General features: G+C 41.0%; 1 protein-coding gene across 7 annotated transcripts in view; it reads right to left on the bottom strand.

Moving 5' to 3' along the window:
* CRADD (CARD and death domain containing adaptor protein) overlaps positions 1-18,236 on the bottom strand; it is a 355,216-nt gene that overhangs the window by 162,245 nt on the left and 174,735 nt on the right. For 3 of the 7 annotated variants that reach the window (XM_081592157.1, XM_081592161.1, XM_081592159.1), the window contains one exon: positions 579-4,912. In XM_081592157.1, the coding sequence (XP_081448283.1) occupies positions 4,611-4,912 (302 nt within the window). In that variant the 3' untranslated portion in view covers positions 579-4,610. Of the gene's footprint in view, positions 1-578; positions 4,913-9,124; positions 12,447-18,236 lie in introns of those variants that run through there. The other 4 variants (XR_014082562.1, XR_014082561.1, XM_081592160.1 and 1 more) reach the window with 3 other exon arrangements.

Here is an 18,236-nt window from a genome sequence, read left to right as displayed (position 1 = left end):
CACAGTCTCATGGGGGCCGTCAATAGCTCCACTCAAGTAACGAACGGGTTCTAAAGGGGGAACAAGCCAACAGTGGGATTATGGTGGATGTTTTGACAACAAAAAGACATTTGTATACTTAGTCGCTGGTGTCTTTTCATTTTTTCAAATATGCGGCTAAAAATCATAGGGTTTGAAAGTGCACATCAAACACAAAGGATGTTGAAAATCACTGGTAAATAAAAATCTCTAATGACAGATTTTTTTTTTTTAATAAATTTATTTATTTTAGTTGGGGGCTGATTACTTTACAATATTGTAATAGCTTTTGCCATACATTGACATGAATCAGCCACGGGTTTACATGTGTCCCCCTTCCTGGACCCCCCACCCACCTCCCTCCCCATCCCATCCCTCTGGGTCATCCCATTGCCCCGGCCCTGAGCCCTTGTCTCATGGGCTCGAACATGGAATGGTGTTCTGTTTCACATATGATAATATACATGTTTCAATGCTATTCTCCCAGAACGTCCCACCCTCACCTTCTCCAGAAAGATGGTTACATATCAAATAAAAGAAGCCAGTTGTGAAACGGCATGTATGATACAATCCTGTTTTTATTACAGAAACAATATGCAGGCATGGCAAAGGAACTGGAGGACAGAGACCAAAACTGGGCTGTAACAGGACTTATTTTTGGAAGATGGGAATAGAAGCTTATTATTTTCTTTTTGCTTACTGGTAATTTTTCACTGCTACAAAAAAAGATGTTCTATTTATATACTGAGAAAATTTCATAGAAGTTAAAGTTTTTAAAAAGTTAGGGGGCATACTCATCCATGTGTATCAGTTCAGTTCAGTCGCTCAGTCGTGTCCGACTCTTTGCGACCCCATGAATTGCAGCATGCCAGGCCTCTCTGTCCATCACCAACTCCCGGAGTCTACCCAAACCCATGTCCATCGAGTCGGTGATGCCATTAAACCATCTCATCCTCTGTCATCCCCTTCTCCTCCCGCCCCAATCCTACCCAGCATTAGGGTCTTTTCCAATGAGTCAGCTCTTCACATGAGGTGCCCAAAGTATTGGAGTTTCAGCTTCAACATCAGACCTTCCAATGAACACCCAGGATTGATCTCTTTTAGGATGGATTGATTGGATCTCCTTGCAGTCCAAGGGACTCTCAAGAGTCTTCTCCAACACCACAGTTCAAAAGCATCAATTCTTCGGCGCTCGGCTTTCTTCACCGTCCAACTCTCACATCCATACATGACCACTGGAAAAACCATAGCCTTGACTAGACGGACCTTTGTTGGCAAAGTAATGTCTCTGCTTTTAAATATGCTATCTAGGTTGGCCATAACCTTCCTTCCAAGGAGTAAGCGTCTTTTAATTTCATGGCTGCAATCACCATCAGCAGTGATTTTGGACCCCCCAAAAAATAAAGTCTGACACTGTTTCCACTGTTTCCCCATCTGTTTCCTATGAAGTGATGGGACCAGATGCCATGATCTTAGTTTTCTGAACATTGAGCTTTAAGCCAACTTTTTCACTCTCCTCTTTCACCTTCATCAAGAGGCTCTTTAGTTCTTCTTCACTTTCTGCCATAAGGGTGGTGTCATCCGCATATCTGAGGTTATTGATATTTCTCCTGGCAATCTTGATTCCAGCTTGTGTTTCTTCCAGCCCAGCGTTTCTCATGATGTACTCTGCATATAAGTTAAATAAGCAGGGTGACAATATACAGCCTTGACGGACTCCTTTTCCTATTTGGAACCAGTCTGTTGTTCCATGTCCAGTTCTAACTGTTGCTTCCTGACCTGCATACAGGTTTCTCAAGAGACAGGTCAGATGTGTATCCATGTGGATATGTGCACACATACATGTACACCCCCAACCAAAGTGGAGTAAGACTTTTAATCTTTATTTTTTGGCAGCAGCTACAAATCCTCTGCCACATCATTGTACTCACTCAAAATTTTATTGAGGGGTAGGCATTCGTTGGGATCATAGAATCTTCTGTACAAAAACACACGGATGTACCTTGCAGGTACATTCCCTATCAGATTCTCTTGGGTAGTAGGCAGACGTGATGTAGACCCCTCTTCTCAGCAGGAGGTAAAAATTAGGCAGTAAGTTGATACTCATTTCTTCCATTCTACAAATCTTTTGCAAGAACATGAGCAGACCTAAAGAGTCGCAGTTGCTTTTTGATGGTAGAGACACTCTGTTCCTTAAGGGTGACAAACCAGAGCTCCCTAATAACCTGGCAGCCCATCATGGACAACTTCATAACAAACTGTCCTTCACTGCTGACAGAGCACACAGGTGTCTGTGTGTGACAGATGCCTGATAAATGATGGGAAGCCCCCAGCTAGTCATCAGTGCACGCTCAGTCGCTTCAGTTGTGTCTGACTCTTTGTGACCTTATGGACTGTATCTTGCCAGGCTCCTCTGTTCATGGGATTTCCCAGGCAGGAATACCAGAGTGAGTTACCATGTTCTCCTCCAGGGGATCTTCCTAACCCAGGGATCGAACCCATGTCTCTCCTGTTTCCTGCACTGGCAAGTGAGTTCTTTACCACTAGCACCACCTGGGAAGCCCCTAGTCATCAGATCCACTAATAAAATGTCATTTAATTGAATGCAGTCCAGCCCAGCTATACTCACTCATCCATAAATGTGGTGAGAACAAAAGCTGAAACAACTCTCCGTTAGCAAATCCAGGAGGACGAACGGCAACACAAGTCCAGAGTTCAAAGTGACAAGCAGTTATTGAAGATACTGTGGAAGTACAATCAGTCACTCAGTGCCGTGATGAGGCCAAAAGTGTAAGGATTTCAAGAGATCATGAATTAATGACTGGACTACAGAATGGAAAATTAGAGGTGATAAGACCAGTGAACTAAACTGCCAACCTGTTGAACTGTTAAATAACCAATCTTTTTTAGGAAAGAGAATATGGTTACCAGACATCTGCCAGAATGTAATTAACACACCACTGTCATCGTTTTGAAGACCTACTTTCTGTCCAACCTCACTACTCCATATGCTTGTCCTCAGAATATTTTTCCCTTTGAAAAATTCTGAGTTAGGTTGGTATTGGGAAATAGATCCTCCAATTATTTCAACGGATGGATCACAGATGGGAATGTTCACCTGTTACTCTTTAAAAATAATAATAATTATTTATTTATTTGGCTATCCTGGGTCTTAGTTGCAGCATGAGGAATCCTCGATCTTTACCTGCAGCATGTAAACTCTTAGTTGCGGCATGTGGAATCTAGTTTCCTGACCACGGATCGAACCTGGGGTGCCTGCATTGGGAGCACAAGCCTTGGCCACTGGACTACCAGGGAATTTCACACTCTCTTCATTGGACCCATAATAGCATTAATAAAAGCAGATCACCTTTTAAAGCTTAACCAGAAACATGGTAACAGCACTTCTTCCTACAAAACCCTCAGCTTTAGCCACTGTCCCACTTGATCTGGGAACTGTATCCATGTTTAGCCACAGCAGAGAATTAATAGCTACCATTTCCCAAGAGCTGACGATGGGCCAGGCACTGCATGAGCCCGTGGCAGATGTTATTCATTTACTTGTCACAGATATCTTGGAGGTGAGGACAATCATTGCCTCACTCTACAAATGAGGAAACTGAGGCTTAGAGACGTGAAGTAACTTGTCCGAGGAGATGCTGCTAGTAAATCACTCCATCTTGCTACGGGATGGAGCTCAACTCTTACTCAACTACTTCACAGGCTTTTTGTGAGGTCCAAATGAGATCCTGTGTATGAAAGGCCTTGAAAACAGTAAAGCATTTGACAAATAGCATGTGTTATTTTAAAAAGTCAGAAGACTAAGTCATAGTCCTTAGGAGCACAACGCTTCAATCATCACGGCTTCAACAGAAAGACCACACTGTCTCCCAACCTCCAGTTCTTTAAATAAAGGGCATGGGATTTTCTTAAGCAAATCTTTTAAAGATAAAGGGCTCAGGTATGCGTGCTGGTACTTGAACTGGTCTTTGCAGGGAGCTTTAGTGTCTTAACTTTAATGCAGACACACTGCCTGAGCTATTCATCCTGACTAGAGCAAGTAACTATTCCACTGTTACTATCAATTCTGTTCCAAAGACACAACTACTGTAATTTCACACCCTAAATCTAGGCAATACAAGAATGAAAGGGGGAAAAAACCATGCAATACTTTCTCACGACAGGGCTATATTATATACAGCAGTTTGTTTTTATTATTATCATCATTAATAGTTAAGTCCACTGTGTAGCTCCCAGGCAACATAAAAGTGAATGATTTATATACAGAACACCTGTATTTTTTTTTTTGGAACCAGTAGGACTCACCAGTCTATTAAAAGGCAACCACACAATTAAAATCTGCACAATTCAAAAAATGCAGTATTTGAGCAATTAGAAAGTCAATTGTCAATTCATTCTGGCAAACCTGAGTAATCCTGCTTTTCAACTAATGTCAGGTGCAAATTCCACTATGTCCTCTCATCTAAAAAATCACCACGACAAACAAACAACCCCACCCTCGAATCTACCTGCCCTGGTGAGAGTCACGATTCAGCCCATGTGACTAGCCCCAAGCATGGACGAGGGCCCAGTCATTCCAACATGTGCTGGAGCACTGAGGGGTCCACATCCACTGCCTGGAGGCCCCTGTGCAGGCTCTGGAAGGTGGCCTCCTTCCCGAAGCGCTGCCTCCAGCGCACGAAGGCCTCCACCACCTGGGACTGCACGCTGTGGGGATGGTTGGCCTTACAGCGGTAGATGTCTGTCTGGGACAGCCCCAGAGACAGCACCACAGGCTCCCACTCAGGGCCCAGCCTCAGGGCCAGCTGGTTGATCTGCCGGTCGGACGGGGAGCTGTGCAGGATGTGCGGGGGGATTCCAATCATCCGGTCATCTGGGGAGGAGAAAGACACCATGGTGAAGAGAGGGAGCCAACACATTAGAAAGTGAAAACAGTGTTAGACGCTCAGTCGTGTCTGACTCTACGTGACCCCATGGACTGTAGCCCGCAAGGCTCCTCTGTCCACGGGATTCTCCAGGCAAGAACACTAGAGTGGGTAGCCATTCCCTTCTCTAGGGGATCTTCCCAACCCAGGGATCGAACCCGGGTCTCCTGCATTGCAGGCAGATTCTTTACTGTCTGAGACCCCAGGGAAGCCCAAACACATCAGACGGGGTAGGGGCAGGCAGAAATGAAAAATGCGGGGGGATGACACACATCCCAAGTGGCAGGGGCCAACTTTTAGTCTTCACAGGGGCTGCTCAGTGAAAAGCTATACATAGGGGCTTAAGAAGCACTTAGTACTTAGGGACAGGTTTATTACAGAAAATGTGAAAACAAGAAAATAAAAATAACTTGAAATCCCATCAGAGAAACCCATTCAGAATACTTCGCTCTATTTCTTATCAGTCTTATATGCATAAAACATACATTTAGGATTACATTGCAGCTACTGCTCAGATGTTAAAGAATCTGCCTGCAATGTAGAGGACCCAGGATCAATCCCTGGGTTGGGAAGATCCCCTGGAGAAGGGAATGGCAACCCACTCCAGTATTATTGCCAGAAGAATTCCATGGACAGAGGAGACTGGCAGGCTATAGTCCACGGGGTTACAAAGAGTTGGACACGACTGAGCGACTAACACACACGATGCTTTGTAACATGCATTTTTTACTTCCATCTCCTTCACTAGGGAGGCCAAGCTGAGGCTTCTGGGGGGATCTAAGGATGCCTTCGTGGCCCTCCTCCCTCTGGAATTGGCCTGTGGGTACAGTGGTGATGTTGTCTCCTGTAGGAATGGCCAGTGCTAGAGGGTAATGGGCTGTACAGAACAGCTAGTCTCTCCTAACCAACTTGAACACCTCCAAGAAAAGTGACAGTTTCTATAGAAGCATGAGCTAAGAAGGGCCTGAATAAAAAAATAAAACCTAAAAGGCCATGAGGGAGCAGCACAGATCACAGGAGGAGAATGACCACCTGGCTGAGCTCAGAAGAGGAAAGCAAGCACTTGCTGCCGATGGGCAATGAGAGAACCCGACATTGCACTTCCTAAACTGGAGCCCTGTCTCCCCAAGACCAGTTTGCTAAGGAAGTCTAACATCAAGTGAGTGACTACAGATGTGCTGAAAGGTGCCACTAGTTATACAGAAGGCCTTCCAGAAGAAGGAGACTAAAAGCTAAGTGCTGAGCATGAGGACAAGGAGCCCAATGAAGAGAAAGGAAAGGAGGGTACCCTATGCAATGGGTAAGGCATGTGCAAAGGCCCTGAGGCAACAGAACGTGGCAGATGAACGACACTCACTGTAGCAAAGAGCAGAGGTTGAGACACACTCTAAAAATCCAAAATGATGGTGTCAGTTATGGGTTAGACCAGGACTGAAAGCTCAGATTTCCATACGATAGCACCCTGAACTACACTTTCTGTTACCAGCATTCCATGAATTCAGGTCAATCCCACTTCACACTCACAGCTCATTGTTTTGATTTATGAATTCAATGAGAAGGCAAGAGGCATCCTGTTAGACTATTTGATATCTTCCACGGCATGTACCTTTGGTCTCTAGGCAGTTGCCAAAAGCTTAGGCACAAGTTGCAAAAATATTGTCAAGGACTCTTTCTGGTGTCTGTCAAGACTGCTATTTTTTGTTTGTTTGTTTTAATGACTAAGAAGTAAATTATAATAATGATACTACTGAGCAATATTTTATATTAACACTGGCACTTTTATGGCTTTTATAAAAATATGGGCTCCTTTTAAAATTCAAACATACAAAAAAGTACAAAGAAGAAAACAAAATTTCTACTATCCTACCATCTTATTGACAGTTTGTGAACATCATTCCGGACATCTTTTTATGTATGTATACTATGATAAGGAGAATATAACGGTCTTTTCCAATAAGAGTTACTTAATTTTGCTTGAATATAACAAGGAAAACCAGCAGAGGTGAAACTAAATGAATTTCTGATCTCCAATTAAACGCTTTTTTTAAAAAAAAAAACCCAAAACATATAACAAAAAAAACACAAATACACAAAATATTTAGTGCTGAGAAAAAATTAATGAAAATTTAATGGTAAACAACATGTTTCCACATTAATGCTGTATAATGAACATTTATATTCTCTCTTTTATCTCATACCTCTTGATTTTTGCTGCTTCTATAATTTTTATTTTGTTGGATGCACAACATTTACATGCTTCTGTAATAATAATTTTCACCCACTGTTTAAAACTACACTATAATGGTTTGAATGTTCACCTGTGTTTTTTGTTGTTGTTATTGTTTTTTTAACACAGCTTTTCTGCTCTTGAGCCTGTAATTTTGATTTGAGTCTCATTTGGTCAATCTCTTCATAGGGTAGTCTTTTCCCCAAGAAAGGTTCATGGTTACTATATTGCTTGAGTTCTTTCAGATCAAGACTATCTGCTTAGTGCCTTCACTGTTGAACAACATTTACAAAAACAATGTCATATTATATTATATTTTAAATTATAAATATAATTTTATATTGTTTAAATAATTTTATTTCTCTTACATTTGTAGAACTTGCTCATGTTTTATGGTAGAGAATGCCGGTATGGAGAATTCTGACACTAACTTTCATCATCCCCGTTTTGGTATAACCTGCTTTTTCTCTCTGGAGTTTCCAATAGTGAAGCTTTAGACCAGAGTTTATCTTGGTCACTTTATATGCGGCATGGCCTTCTGACCAAAGATTTAGTTCTTCCTTCTTTTTAAAAAAATCTTTCTAAGTTATATCTTTGCATTATTTTTTTCTATTCCTTATGCTGGATGGTTTTACCTATCTTCCACAGCTATCATTTTCTCTTATCGTTTCAACTCCCTTCCAGTGATTATCTCACGCCTTTCCACCATGCCATTCATTTGACTACCACTTAGGGCTATTGTGCATTTTTTTCCTTTTGGTTCAAATCTTATATTATATTTTTGTTGCCAATTTTTCTTGGCCCTTCAATCTTTAAAAATCCCTTTCCACTGCACACCCATTAGGATGGCTTCTATCAAAAAAAAAAAAAAAAGTGCTGGTGAGGATGTGTAAAAACTGGAACCTTTATGTGCTCTTGGTGGGAACGTAAAATGGTACAGCTGCTGTGGAAAACAGTTCCTCAAAAAATTAAACACTGAATTATGATCCAGCAATTCTAATTCTGGGTTATATACCCAAAAGAACTGAAAGCAGTGATTTAAAGAGATATTTGTACATCCATCTTCATAGCAGCATTGCTCACAATAGCCAGAAAGTGGAAGCTACTCAGGTATCTATCAAGGGGTAAACAGATAAATAAAAAGTGGTATATTATACATCAGAATATTATTCAACCTTAAAAAGGAAAAAAAAATTCTGACTCATGCTGCAAAATGGATGATTCTTAAGGACATTATCCTAGTTGAAATAAATCAGTCACAAAAGAGACAACTACACCATGATTCTGCTCACATGAGGTACTTAGAATAGTCAAATTTGGTGGGGTAGAAAGAATGATGGTTGCCAGAGTCTTGGGAGGGGTGAATGAGGAGCTGTTATTTAACAGGGACAGAGTTTCTGAGTTGCAAGAAGAAAAGAGGTCTGGAGGTTTGTTGCACAACATGGATGTATTTAACCACTGAACTGCACACTTGAAAATGGAAAAGATAGCAAGTTTTATATTTTACAATTAAAAATAAAACATGAAAAGGATCTTGTTTAATCATAACATTGAGTTTTTATTTCTACTGAATTGACACTGAGCTCTTCTACAGCATGAAATGGTTGTGAGGTTGAGTTTTCTTGGACTTGGTTTTCTCCCAGACCAGATTGGTTGCACGTTTATTTTTTGTAAGCCGTGCTCCTGTCTTTCACTCCTCTCTTGTATGCAGCGTTTTCACAACACTTAGCTTCATCTTGTTCATACTTGATGTGGGTATCTCTGTTCAGAACTTCTGTTTGGTCGCCTACAGTAAGTTGATGCATCCTTGATAGCCCGTTCTCTTACAGGGGATTATACTCTGAGGTTGGCTGTGGCTTTCTATGTGGTGCTCTGCCGTGAAGGAGAGGTAGGACCCACAGAGCCAGCCTTTGCTGGAGGTGCTAAGCACTGATTTTTGTTTTTTTCTTTTTTTAAAAATTTTAATTAATTAATTTAATTGGAGGCTAATTATTTTATAATATTGTGGTGGTTTTTGCCATGCACTGACATGAATCAGCCTTGGGTGTACATTTGTCTTCCATCCTGAACCCCCCTCCCACCTCCCTCCCCATCTCACCCCTCTGGGTTGTCCCAGTGCACCAGCTTTGAGTGCCCTGTTTCATGCATCAAACTTGGACTGGTCATCTATTTCACATATGGCAATATACATGTTTCAATGCTATTCGCTCAAATCATCCCACCCTCACCTTCTCCCACAGAGTCCAAAAGTCTGTTCTTTACATCTGTCTCTTTTGCTGTCTCGCATATAGGGTCATCGTTACCATCTTTCTAAATTCCATATATATGCGTTAGTATACTGTATTAGTGTTTTTCTTTCTGGCTTACTTTACTCTGTATAATAGGCTCCAGTTTCATTCACCTCATTAGAACTGATTCAAATGCGTTCTTTGTAATAGCTGAGTAATACTCCATTGTGTATATGTATCAAAACTTTCCTTTGGCTGTGGTGGGTCTTTGTTGCTGTGCGACAGGTTTCTCTAGTTGTGGTGCACGGGCATCTCATTGCAATGACTTCTCTTGTGTGGGAGTCAAGGGCTCTAGGGTACGTGGGCCCACTAGTTGCAATGCACAGGCTTAGTTGCTCCAAGGCATGTGGAATCTTCCCAGACCAGGGAGAGAACCAGTGTCCCCTGAATTGCAAGGTGGACTCTTAACTACTGTCCCACGAGGGAAGGCCTGCTCTCTCTTTTGAAAGCCAGTTAAATGTCTTATACCGGAGCCTGCTCTGCTGGGGTGCATTCACTTCTGTGATCTCTTTCCCGTAACTGGGGTGACAGCTTGCTTCGATTTGCCTTCCCGCCTCCGCAGAAGGTGTTGCCTGACATCACTGAGGCTGCCCACCCTCCTCAGACAGCTTCTCTCCAACTGACCTGTGTGACTGAGTACCCTCAGGCTTCTGGCTCCACACCTTCCTTTTCCAGCATCGCTCCTGAGGGGTCAGGATGGGAGGTTTCCTTCTTTGCCTGTCACTTTTCAAAGTGCTCAGCATAAGGCTGTGATCGGTTTCCTTGTTTGCTGGGCTGTTTTTATTCTGAACTTCTTTTTGGGTCAGTTCAATGGGTGCTGCGTGGGAACATCTGTGATTCTGCTACAATCTGTCATCATTCTGACTCCCGGCCAACTGTTCATGCAACATATGCTGTGAGCCAATGATGTGGAAGTGAGGGCAGTATTTGCTCTCCTCCTCTACACTTTCAGGGTCACATATGCCTTGTGAATACTTCCACATAACTGGGAGATGGCCAGCAGTCTGTAGACACAGACTTGAGCAAAGATAACTGGCACGTAGGCATGACCCAGCCAAGAGCGAATCAAGCCCTTCCAAGGAGATCTTACACACACACACACACACACACACACACACACACACACAGAATAACAGCTGTTTGGGTCGTCTGACCTCTGTCTGGAAAAGTATCCTCAGGAAGCCCTTCCAGCTCATGAATTCTGCTGAATATGAGGTTAATTAAAAACGAGAGCCCTAAGGCGGTAGTGTCAACTCCCAAGGACATACTACATCAAATCAGGTCAAGCTAGAAATTAATCCACTGTGACCATCTGGCCACTGTTCCTCAATGCTTGATGTGCACACCACTAGTGGTGGCCAAGATGATGCCGGGGGTACAGAGGGGAACATTCTGTATTAGAACAGTCATGTATCTGTCTTAACATGGTTAGGAAAGTACAAATAGCATTTCAAACCCATGATTGCAAGGATTAAGGTAAGTAAATTAAAAAGCAGACATAGAATGACCAAAAAGTAAACAGACCAAAAAAAAAAAACACATAAGTTTTAAAAGTAAAAAGTAGATTTAAATAAAAGCATTAAATTAGCAATACAGGTGATACAAAAATAAGGCAGGAATTGTACAAGTAGAACAGAAATGACTGAAGTTTGGGAAGTCCAGTGTTTCTCAACAAGTGAGCTATTGGCATCTCAGGCAGGACAATCCATTGTGCGGGGCTGTCCCCAGTACACAGCAGGGTCTGGAGCAACCCTGGCCTACATCTACTAAGTGTCAATCCCAGCCTGAGCACACGTGTCCACATACCTTAGAGTGAGGCAGTACTAGCCCTGGTTAAGAACCACCAGATACTGGGACAGAAGAATGTCCATCCTTTAAAAAAAAAAAAATCCTAAGCAGACAGCTAACTCCTTTTATACTGACAACTGTTCTCCCTTACATAGATCCTGTCTCTTTCATACAATCCTTTAATCCCATTCTTGGTGAAGTTAAAAGTCACCTGTTTCAAAAGAAATATCATTTGTTGACAAACCCATCTACCATGATGAAAATCCATTTGAAGGGATGCATACCTCCAGTACCCCACCCCCACCCCCCACCTCCACCTCCCCTCCACCCGCCATCTCTGTGGTCATGACATGAATGAAATGTGCCTGGTGATCCCCCTTCTCTATAGCTATCACTTCTTCCCACACTTGTGGCTAACCATAGCTGCTCTGGGCTTAAATCTTAAACACTTCCATACAGCTTTTCTGTTTCTTATATGACATCACTGTCTCTCAAGCTCCTTTTGGGCAGAGACCATGTCTCCTACTTCTGTGTCCTTCCTTTACAAACTTTAGCCCCTTGCTGAGCACAATATGGAACTTAACGTATACTTTTCCAGTAACTGATGACATTCTTAAAAGCAAAAGGTTATCCAAGTTTGCAACTCACCTTCTCTAATAGCTAAGTGTTTCTGACTTGTTACAGAAAAAAGTCATCACCTCCAACAAACCTCTGTGCAGACAGCACTCTCTGTTCTACCCTGGCTGGTGAGGGAAAGAAAGTCCACAGGCCCAGTGTCCTGCCTGGTTCACCTCTGCTTTGTACCCTGTGACACATGGCCACCTTAACAGTGACCTGAGAAGAGGACCTATACAGAGTTCAAAAGCACAGTTCAAAGACTGAAGGCCATGCAGTAAGGGAGAGGCATGGCAGACATGTAAATAGCTGCTGGAAAAGTCAGACAAAGCTGCAGTCAGGGGTCTAGAATTACCACAAAGGATTTAACTATAGAACTCCCTTTTAAACCTGTTATTTGGAGATACAATGGGAGGTTTTGTAAGCACATATGAGTGCTTTATAAAGTGACTCAGTTGCAAATGGGGTAGTACTTTGAAAAACCATACACATTTCTTTGGAGAGCTGGTGATACATACCACACTCCTTAACTCACTGATGGAAGTGCCACATGCTTCAGGTTTGCTGGACCAGAAAAAAAAAAAAAAGTTGAGCTAAGAGACTGTGCCCTTCTAGGATAGCCACTTTTTAGGAGAAAAGGCTAAACACCCTGACTCGAGGACATTTAAGGCCTCTGTTCAGGTCAAATCTACTACTGTTCCATGGACCAAAGCAAGCCATATAGCCAAGACCAAAGCCAACAGGAAAGGAATTAAATCATCTCATGAGGTGAGAGGAATGAAAAATTGCTGAGCAATAATCTATAATAATCTATAAACACTTACAAGTACACTAATAAATTCTTAAAATGTAGATGAGGTGACATATTACTGGGAATATATAAAACGCCAAAGCTGGTATAGAACAAAATAGAAAACCTGAATAAATCAAAGTTTCAAACACTGAAGGGGTAATCAAAGCCCTAAAGAGCCCTGGGCGCCAATGGTTTTATACATTAGTTGTAGCAAACATTCATGGAACATCTCATTTCCTAGCTCATGTAAGTTGCTCCAGAAAATACAAAAAGAATGAAAACTATGTAGTCCATTTTTTTAGACTCCAGTACTTTTTATCCCAAGCAACAAGGAGAAAAAAGAAAAATCAGAGGCTCACTTTAGTTATAATTTTAGATGCGAAAATCCTAAATCGTAACTATTTGAGTTTTTAAAAATATATTTAAAATAGGGGTGCCTGGTGGCTCAGTGGTGAAGAGTACGCCAGCCAATGCAGGAGATGCAGGCTGGATCCCTCAGTCTAGGAGGATCCCACGAGCTGTGGAGCAGCGGGGCCTGTGCACCACAGCTACTGAGCCCACGCGCCAGAAGTGCTGAAGTCTGCGAGCCCTAGAGCCCACGGTCCACAGCAAGAGAGGCCACTGCAGAGAGAAGCCCACACACTGAAACTGGAGGGTGGCCCTCACTAGCCACAGCTAGAGAAGAGCCTGCGGAGCAACCAAGGCCCAGTGCAACCAGGAATAAAATAAGTAAACAAATAAAAATTAAAAGAGTTATGGAAGAGAAGCTTTTTTAACAGGTTTAAAAAATACTTAAAGGAATATATTGTAAACAAGTAGAATTTATCTCAGGATTATAATCATCTCAACATCATAAAATTTACCAATTAATTCAACATATCAACAGCCAAAAGAGAAAATTCATTATTTTAATAGATGAAAAAAAGGGATTTGATGAAATTTGATACTTATTTATTATTAAATTTATTTTCTTCAAGAACTAGAAATATGAGCAGTCTTTAAAACTTGATAAAATTATAAAAACCTTCAATAAGCATTTGATTTAATGAACTTTAAAATGTATCCCCTCTAAGAATGGGAAGAAGTATACACATTAGCACTACTGTATTACTATTAAATACAGTAGTAGACAGTCCTGTCCAATGCTATAAATGAAGAAAAAGAAATTATGTATTAGCACTTGAAGGGAAGCATTTTCAGACTATATGACCTAATAAGCAGAAAAAGGCCTGGATTCAACAGACAATTCATTAGAACAAATAAGAGGGTTGAGCAAAATTGTCAGATAGAAGATCAACTCAAAACAAAAATCAATAAAACAGCATGTTTACATTCTGCTGCTGCTGCTAAGTCACGTCAGTCGTGTCCGACTCTGTGCAACCCCATAGACGGCAGCCCACCAGGTTCCGCCGTCCCTGGGATTCTCCAGGCAAGAGTACTGGAGTGGGGTGCCATCGCCTTCTCCGTTTCTACATTCTAGCAATAATCAAACACAAAAGAAAATAAGCATGAAAACTACAAAGAATCTAGAATTAAATTAGCAAAGATCACATAAGACCTCTGTGGTGAAACTTTTAAGTCTTTATTAAAAGATATAAAGCAAGATTTGAATAAATGGAGAGTTATTCTTATGCTGGCTGGGAAGACATTATTATGACATAAAGATGAGAATGCTTATAATGACAATTAAAATTTCATAATGGGGTAAGGAGAGGCTTTCTCCAAACTGGGGAAAACTAGCTAATTTTATATAAAAAGAAACTGGACTTTTATATCACACCATAAACAGTGACAGAGTCCATGTGGATAAAGGCCCAAACATAAAAGGCAAAAGTATAAGCTTAATGGAAAATAACATTGAAGTATCTTTATGACCTGTGGTGGAAATGGGCCTTTTTTTTTTTTTTTTTTTAGTTGGAGGCTAACTACTTTACAATATTGTAGTGGTTTTTGCCATACATTGATATGAATCAGCCATGGGTTTACATGTGTTCCCCATCCTGAACCCCCCTCCCACCTCCCTCCCCATCTTTAAGAAAAAAAAATGTATTATTTTTTAAAAATTGAAGTACTGTTAATTTACAGTGTTGTGTTAATTTCAGGTGTACAGCACAGTGATTCAGTTTTATATATGTGTGTGTGTATTCTTTTTCAGATTCTTTTCCCTTATAGGTTATTACAAAACATTGAGTATAGTTTCTTGTGCTATACAGTAGGTCCTTGTTGGTTATCAATTTTAGTATATAGTAGTGTGTATATGCTAATCCTGAGCTTCTAATTTATCCCTCTCCCACACTGGAAGTGACTTTTTAAGTGAATCCCCCAAAGAAGATCAGATGAACCTTTTACATCAAAGGAGATTATGATTCAAGTTGACAGAGCAGAATGGGAAAAGACATCTGTTAATGTCTAAAACCAAAGGGGGCATAATTTCTGTATTTATAAGGTACCCCTGAAACCACAGGAAAAAAGATAAGAACCTCCAAAGGTAAAAGGACAAAGAAATGGTCAGGTGATTCGAATTAGAGGAAATGCAAAAGCAAACATATAAAGAGATTTAAGAAATAACAAATGAAACAGCAATGATAAATTACTTGATGTGCATAGAAATTCAGACAATACAAGCTTTGACTGGGATATGTCAGAGTATGAAATTTTATTCACTGCTGATAAGAATGAAGACTGGGCAGCCACTCCATCAATACAAGCAAGTCAGCCATGTGAATAAAACTGAATATAGTATATAACCTTGTTTCACGGTGTATGTACCCAAGAAAAATTCTGAAAAAGATCGATAAGGGATGTGTATAAGGCTGTTTGCACAAGGCTAAATCATTTGTGTTAGCAAACATATATACATAAGCCTTATAACCCAACAATCCTGTTTTGGGGCTTATATATCTTAGAAGAAGTCCCATTCAGATCCATGAGGGGCTGTGTATGAGGTTGTTTATATCAAGTAACACTGGGAAGAAAGGAGCTGGAATCAACATAAGAGCTCATTTCGAGGGAAACAGATAGATAAATATGAAGGAGCACATAGGGAATACTGTGCAGTCAGAAAGGGTGAACTAAAGCAACAATGTTAAAAGAATGATCTCTGTAACAATGTGAATTTTAATATACATGTCTAAAACAACACCATTTATAAAAAACATATACAAATAAAACAATGCATAAGACAGAATACTTAGTTATGGAAGGGAAGGAAATGTGAGGAGGCTGCCAGGCTGACAAAACTATATGACAGGCCACCTCCCAGGGCCCACATGTTAATCTGGGTCCCTGAGCGCAATGGTCCTGCAGAGAAATCCCTTTGGTTCAGGGACTGGCTGCCTGGAAATGAAAGAAAAGCACCTTGAAAAGAAAAGTAATTAGAGCCACTTGTTCTGGTAGATAATCACAGAGAACAATCGGGTCCCCAGAGAGGTGGAGAAATATTAATAAACTGGTTTAAAACTGATTTCCAGCTAGATGAAGGTCCTACTGCAAAATCCAAGTAAGTCATACCTATTTTTCATGGAAAACTTGATTTGACCATCGAGTCTGTGGAAGGTCAACGACAAGACTGTTAGCAATACTTGAGTTCTCACTGAGATAAAAGAAGGGAGGCAGGGTGGACAGAGCTCTGGGCTAAGAATGAGCAGGCCTGGCTACTATCTAAATTCAAATCTGCCACCAACTTGCCATAAAACTGGCTACATCATTTAGCCTCTCTTGTTTTCTCATTTGTTAAAAGGTAAAACCAGATGACTTCCAAGGTCTTATTTAGATATGACATATCACACTATCTTTTTAAAAAGCAATTTTATTTTCTGCAGCTCTCATGCTTTTTGATTTCTCATTAATCAACAGTTATTCACATATTGTTGCATCATTTTTCCCTACCTGTCTTCTAAAAGAGAACCAAGATTTTGGGGGTTTTAGTAATGTTTTATGGCTTATTCCTGCTTTTAAAATATTGCTCATGGAAACTTATCTTTCTATAGTTTAAAAAAAAAAGAAAAAGTTAATTGAACATTGGTATAGCAAATTTTTTCAAAACAGTATTAAAAACTTTAAAAGTTCATGTTACAACTTGCTGAGCCACTCATTTTTCTCACATACTTGCACAGACCTGACCCAACTCCATCAATTTACCATTCATCCTGCTCTCTGAACACACCAGCCTGCCTGGAACCTTAGGGCCTTATGCTCGCTGGTCGCTGTTTCTGGAACACTCTTCCTCTGACTCCCTCCATCAAATGTGACTTCTCAATGGAACCCTGCCTGACCGCCCGATTCTCAGTTACAACTCCCATTCCACTCTGTGATTCCCCCTTACCCACGTATCACCTTCAAACATACCACGTATTTTAAGGATGTGCTATATTTGCTGTTGCTGACTGGTCCCACTCCACACACAAATCCCATCCCCGCTACAATGTAAGCTCCTCACAGGAAGGGAAATTTTGTCTGTTTTGTTCAGTGATGTTCAATGTTGTATCCCAGGCACCAAGAACAGCACATAGTAGGTACTCACTACATAAATGAACACTGTTGGATAAATGAACAAATTAAAAGGAATGATCCATTACAATTACAACATATTCATCTGGCTGTGTTTTCTATGGCTACAGGATTATCAAGAGTGCCTACTTTTAGTTACTTAGCACTTAAAAACTAAAGAAACTATTGTATCATCTGGGAGTGGACACAGATTTTTAAAAGGCAGGGGCAACTTTATAACAGTAAGATATTGTCAAGGTTAAGGGTGTGCAGTTTCCCATTCTTTGTCTGAAATGGGCCACAATAGACTCTTCCCTCTACATCGATGTTTAATTTTAAGAGAGTTAGAACCACTGACAGACTATAAGATAGCTTCCGGGTAAATACTCTGGTTCCAACCCACTAGTATCTAAGGAAATAAAAGCTAATGAAAAGAAGCCATCCCCTCGCCAAAAAAAACCTGGCAGAACCACACTCCAATAGCTCTCTGAAGGTGCATCAAGCTCAACTTTAAGAGCAAGACTGATATCCCCAAATCTGGAAAGGAAAAATGAATTAGGTGGGTTTTCTTCTCACTTTCTCTCCTGTGACTTTAGTAGACTGGGGATGGTAATTGCCAGAGGGAAGGATGGGAAGATCAGAAACATGAACAAGGACAACAAACGGTTATTCTTGGAAGAAGTGATGAGAAATTTCACAGGGTCTCAGGAGAGACACTGCAGGGCACAGGGGTTACAATGTGGCCCACACAAGCAACTTAGATGAGTTCAATCCTCTACCCAACTCTTCTGCCGATGTGTGCCCTTAAGCTAAAGAAAGTGGACAGAATAGGAAATATCCAGTCCTCAAGGGGCAACAGATAGAGGGTTACAGGAGTGCCAAGGAGAAACCACTCCAGTTCATTACAGCACCAAAGGCTGAGCATGGCTGCCCAAACATGGGCAAGATGGAATGAACTAGCACAGCACCTAACATTCTACCATAACAAGTGATTTTTAAAGGGGACATTATATATAAAAAAAAAAGATAAAAGTTCATGATCCTCAAGGAATAAGAGAAAGTAATCTGTCATG

The sequence above is a fragment of the Giraffa tippelskirchi genome, chromosome 4 (genome assembly GCF_054371585.1).
Source record: "Giraffa tippelskirchi isolate mGirTip1 chromosome 4, T2T-mGirTip1v1.2.pri, whole genome shotgun sequence".
NCBI lineage: Eukaryota > Metazoa > Chordata > Mammalia > Artiodactyla > Giraffidae > Giraffa > Giraffa tippelskirchi.
Note: the sequence above shows the minus strand (reverse complement) of the source record. Positions and strands in the feature narration are given on the sequence as shown.